The sequence below is a fragment of the Sapajus apella genome, unplaced genomic scaffold (assembly GCF_009761245.1).
Source record: "Sapajus apella isolate SASKATOON/1434 unplaced genomic scaffold, GSC_monkey_1.0 scaffold2, whole genome shotgun sequence".
NCBI lineage: Eukaryota > Metazoa > Chordata > Mammalia > Primates > Cebidae > Sapajus > Sapajus apella.
The window spans coordinates 79,888,748-79,894,275 of record NW_022436942.1 but is presented as its reverse complement, the minus strand read 5'-3'; the positions used below and the strand labels follow the sequence as shown (position 1 = coordinate 79,894,275).

The 5,528-nt window shown below is 56.4% G+C and overlaps 1 protein-coding gene across 1 annotated transcript in view; it reads right to left on the bottom strand.

Moving 5' to 3' along the window:
* ORAI1 (ORAI calcium release-activated calcium modulator 1) overlaps window positions 1-2,524 on the bottom strand; it is an 18,935-nt gene extending 16,411 nt beyond the window's left edge. Inside the window, exon 1 of the mRNA XM_032242363.1 lies at window positions 2,038-2,524. Within this exon, the coding sequence (XP_032098254.1) occupies window positions 2,038-2,337 (300 nt within the window). The 5' untranslated portion in view covers window positions 2,338-2,524. The remainder of the gene's footprint in view (window positions 1-2,037) is intronic.
* Between the last annotated feature and the right edge of the window lie 3,004 nt (window positions 2,525-5,528).

Genomic DNA, 5,528 nt, shown 5'->3' with positions numbered 1-5,528 from the left:
TACAGGCACGCACCACCATGCCCAGCTAATTTTTTGTATTTTTAGTAGAGACGGGGTTCCACCATGTTGACCAGGATGGTCTCGATCTCTTGACCTCGTGATCCACCCGCCTCGGCCTCCCAAAGTGCTGGGATTACAGGCTTGAGCCACCGCGCCCGGCCCTGTTTCTCATTTTCTAGGCCTGTCCTAACATGTCCGTGGCTGGACATCTCTGAGTTCCTGTAGACAGCAATGGGTACCAGTGCCTGAGCAAGTTCTGAATGCCAGCACACCCGAGTTCAAATCCTGCTCCCCAGGACTGGCTGTGCGGTCGTCAGAAAGCCCTTTGACAAAATCACCACAGAGAGTTGTTGAGGAGTTAAGGCACCTAGCAGAGTGAGTGTTTAGCAAATGCCAGGTCTTTTCAGAGATTCTCCAGGCACGAGGCAGAACCTGGTCTCTTTGGATTTGAAACTAACAGCAGAATTCTGTCCTATCTGAACTAAAAATGTGAGTGCTGTCCCTTTATACAAACACACTCCCTGATTTCCTCTCAGGGGCTCCCTCAACTTTATTCTCAAAGTCAGAGAAACTTTTGAGTAGCAGCCTTCTTTGACAGATTCAGGAATGAGGCCCAGAGAGGGAGAGTGAGCTGCCTGAGGTCCCAAAGGCAGCTAGCAGGCGAGCAGCCAGGGCTGCTTCCCACTCCCCATCTCCCCGCCCAGCGTGCTCTGGGCCTCTAAAAAATTCAGGCTCTGCTGCAAGGCAAAGCAGGGAGAGTCCCAGACACACTCCCTTCCCAAGAAAACACGAAGGGTGCAGCCACTCCCTGCCTCAAGGCCGAGGGCTTAGCTCACTTGTGGCGGGGGCAGGAGTGCTCTGGTCTACCGAACTGCGGGGCGGGGAGGCAGAGTCCATTCACGCAGGCTGATATCACCGAAAGTGATAATGATGTAGTTATCATATAGTGACCTGCGCCAGAGAAATACCAAGATGCTAAGCCTGAAGGTATCCCCAGAGCCACTTCTCAGGCCCATCCACGCCCTCACCCACCCAACACCTCAGAGGTTTCACACTCCAGCTCCTTGGGATGTGGGGGAAGGAAAGAATGACTAGCTCCTAGATCAAGGAGCCCATTGGGCCGGGCGCGGTGGCTCACGCCTGTAATCCCAGCACTTTGGGAGTCCGAGAGGGGCAGATCAAGAGGTCAAGAATTCAAGACCAGCCTGGCCAACATGGTGAAACCCCGTTTCTACGAAGGATACAAAAATTAGCCGGGTGTGGTGGCACCTGCCTGTAATCCCAGCTACTCGGGAGGCTGAGGCAGGAAAACTGCTTGAACCCTGGCAGCAGAGGTTGTAGTGAGCCAAGATCGTGCCACTGAACTCTAGCCTGGGCGACAGTGCAACACTCCGTCTCGGAAAAAAAGAAAGAGCCCATTCAACGGGAACACGTCCCTCCCTCCTCCCCGACACGCAGTGACTCAGTGGCAAGTTTCTGGAGAAAAAAACTGAAGGTGGGGACTGGTGGTCAAACCCCCAGGCTGAGGCTCTCGGAAAATGCGGCGGAAAAGGGGTGTCAGGAAATCCCCTCTACGAGGTGATAAAAGAACACGGCCAATATCTTCCGGCCGCAGGTGTGGGGGCACAGGGGAGACTTTCTCTTCGTCCCCACCTCCTGACGCCCCCAGATGGGTTCGAACCTTTGAGTCCTGACTTTCCCCTCTGCACACACGTGGGGCGGGTTCTTACAGAACTAACTTCGGGATGCATCTACCACTCTGGCTGGGGCAGGTGTGGCCATGTGGAGGCACCCGAGCCCCCCAAGCCGGGACTCCGGCATGGCTGGTCAGCACCCCAAAACGGAGTCACTTGGCGCCCACCTGCGCTCACAGCCAGCGCCTCTGCCCCCCGCGCAGCGCGCACCGCGGCTTCTCCCGGCTCTTCCCTTTACCCGGCTCGCCCGGCCCGCCCAGCCCGCTCCCCAGCGGGCCCCGTCGGGGCTGCGGGAGGGAGCGGCGGGGACAGCAGAGGGGGGAGGGTAGGGCGGCCAGCTCACCATGGCGAAGCCGGAGAGCAGCGCCGAAGTCCGGCTGGAGGCTTTCAGCTTGGCGCGGCTCAAGTAGAGCTTGCGCCAGGACAGCGCCTGCATGGAGTGCTCGTTGAGGCTCATCACCTCGGAGTAACTCTGGCCGATCCAGTCCGGGTAGGTGAGGGAGGGTGGCGGCGGCGGGGCCCCCGGGGGCTCCCCGTCTCCGCTGCGGCGGCGGCTCCGGCGGCTGCCGCTGGTGGTGCTGCAGCCGCTCGGGGGAAGCTCGGGGCTGCTGCGGCTCGGGGGCGGGGCGGGCTCCGGATGCATGGAGCACGCCGCCGAGGCGCGGGCCGGCCCGGGCGCCGCCTGCCCCCCACGCGGGCCCGGCCTCGCCCGGCCGGCCGCACAGGACGAGGAGGACGAGGTCGAGGGAGTGCCCGCTGCCCCAGCTCGCAGGCCCGCGGCGCCGTTGGCAAGAGCCCCCCGGAGGTAGCGACCCGAGCTTGCGCGCGGGCAGCGTCCCGGATCCCCGGGGCCGGGACCCCGGCGCGCGCCGCGATTGGCCGCCGCCCCAGACTGTTTTGCATGCTCCCCGCCCACCTGGGCTCCGCCCACGGAAAGGTGGGCGGGATTGTGGGCGTCACGTGACCCGCCCGCTCCGACGGCAGTGCCCCGGGTCCCTGGCGCGCCCCCGCCCCCGCCTCTTCCTGGAAGCGCCCGGCTGCCCCGGGACTCGCAGTGCTCGCGCTCCGGCTCCTGGCGCCGCCCCTCTCCGCAGCTGCTCCCGTGGCCCTGCTCCCGGAGCGCGGACTCCTGGGTCGGGCCGCCTGAGGTCACCTCTGGGCTCCTCCTGAGGCCCGTGTCCCCTTTGGAACAAGTTGGCTCAAGGTCTGTAGGAAAAAGAGCGGGCCGAGGTCTAGAGTTTATTTGGCGCTTACTGGGTGCCGACACTGGTCTAGGTGCTGAGGCTGGGTAGGGTGGTGAAGGAGACGGACAAAATCCCGTGCCCTCATGGAGCCTGTGTTGTGGAGGGGAAGACACACAAACACCAATGAGCCCATTTCATAATAGTTTAGAAAGTGAAAGTGTAGAGAAAATAAAGCGGCCAGGCGAGGTGGCTCACACCTGTAATCCCAGCACTTTGGGAGGCCGAGGCGGGTGGATCACCTGAGATCAGGAGTTCAAGACAAGCCTGGCCAACATAGTGAAACCCCCTCTCTACTAAAAATACAAAAATTAGCTGGGCATGGTGGCGGGCTCCTGTAATCCAGCTGCTTGGGAGGCTGAGGCAGGAGAATCATCGCTTGGACCTGGGAGGTGGGGGTTGCAGTGAGCCGAGGTCACGCCATTGCACTCCAGCCTTACAGCCTGGGTGAAGAGAGTGAAACTCCGTCTCAAAAATAAATAAATAAGTAAAGCAAGGCCGGGCGCGGTGGCTCAAGCCTGTAATCCCAGCACTTTGGGAGGCCGAGGCGGGTGGATCACGAGGTCAAGAGATCGAGACCATCCTGGTCAACACGGTGAAACCCCGTCTCTACTAAAAATACAAAAAATTAGCTGGGCATGGTGGTGCGTGCCTGTAATCCCAGCTACTCAGGAGGCTGAGGCAGGAGAATTGCCTGAACCCGGGAGGCGGAGGTTGCGGTGAGTCGAGATGGCGCCATTGCACTCCAGCCTGGGTAACAAGAGTGAAACTCCATCTCAAAAAAAAAAAAAAAAAAAATAAGTAAAGCAGGCTACAGCATGTGAATAGTGTGGGAGCTGCAATTTTAATTTTAAAATACACAGATTCAGGGCAGGGAGCTTTTTCTTTCTTTTTTCTTTTTTTTTAGGGTAGGGATTTTTGGTCTCTTGACCACTTTGTTCACCTGTGTTCACCAGCATCTGATATGTACTGGGGTGGCCAGTTGCTGATATTTTTTGAACCAGTGAATCCTCAAACCCATTCAGCAGGTGTCTTCTGAGCAACTATTAAGTGCTATGTTGAGGGATTCCAGGAAAATGATAACCTTCATGGAATCTTATATATCAGTGGTGGGTGGAGAGGGACAGGAAATAAAGGTCACACCTTTCTGACTTAGCTCACATTTTAGCTGAGACCAGAGCCTGCCATGCAAACTGACAGGATTTAGCTTTCCAGGGTGGCGAGAGAACTGCTCATGCCGACTCTGAAGCAGGGATATTTGGCTGTTGGAGCGTTGGAAGGACAATTTTGGGGAGCAGAGGTGAGGTAGGGGTGTGTGCAGGGACTGTGCTAGGGAATATCTCCTAGGACGGCAGCTCCAGGACAGGGCCCTTTACTGTCAGCTTCATAGCCCCATCCTCAGCATCTAGAATATTCCTCGGCACACACTCGGTGCTCTAATTTTTTGTTGAGTGAATAAATATGGGAGAGACAGGAATGAGTGACAAGCATGTGACATTGCAGGTCAGCGAGGTGAAACTTAACTCTTCTCATCACTAGGGGGCGCGCCCCCACCCAACCGTTAGAGGATGAAAACTTCACCCCAAAAAAGTCTCTGGCTCCCCCAGAGGACTTTATTGGCGTTTTTGAAATTAAGATGGGGGCGAGGCGCGGTGGTTCACACCTGTAATTTCAGCCCTTTGGGAGGCTGAGGCGTGCGGATCACAAGGTCAGGAGTTCGAGACCAGCCTGGCCAACATGGTGAAACCCCTGTCTCTACTAGAAAAAATACAAAAATTAGCCAGGCATGGGGTGGCGCGTGCCTGTGAATCCAGCTACTTGGAAGGCTGAAGCAGGATTATTGCTTGAACCCGGGAGGCAGAGGTTGCAGTGAGCCGAGATCGTGCCACTGCACTCCAGCCAAGAGTCTATCTCAAAAAAAGAGGGGGAAAAAAAGGGCACAACCACAATGAAGATGGGGAACTTGGAATTTGAAATCCCACCCCGCCAGCCTTGCTTCTCGGGTGGCTTTTGTACTTCTTATCCCTTTTGCTCAGCATTTGTGTCTCAGCTCAAATAACACCTCCAGAGAGACCTTCCCTCTCTACTGAAGTTGCCCCAGCATCACAATCTGTCACCTCAACTTGATTTCTTCCCTTTATAACTGTGATCACTACAGCATCTGAAATCATCTAGCTTATGTATGTGCCTTCATCTGTTTGTTTAAGCATTAAAAACAAAAGTGTGGCTGGGTGTGGAGGCTCACACCTGTCACCACAGCACTTTGGGAGGCCAAGGCAGGTGGGTCACCTAAGGTCAGGAGGTCTACACCAGCCTGGCCAACTTGGTGAAACCCCTACCTCTACTAAAAATACAAAAAAAAAAAAAAAAAAAATTAGCCAGGCATGGTGGAATATGCCTGTAATCCCAGCAACTAGGGAGGCTGAGGCAGGAGAAACGCTTGAACTCAGGAGGTAATGGTTGCAATGAGTGGAGATCAAACCGCTGGACTCCAGCCTGGGTGACAGAGGGAGACTCTGTCTCAAATGAATGAAGCAAGGGGGGAAAAAGCTGCTAATAAACACAGCAGGGAGGGAATAAGAGGGAGGAGAAA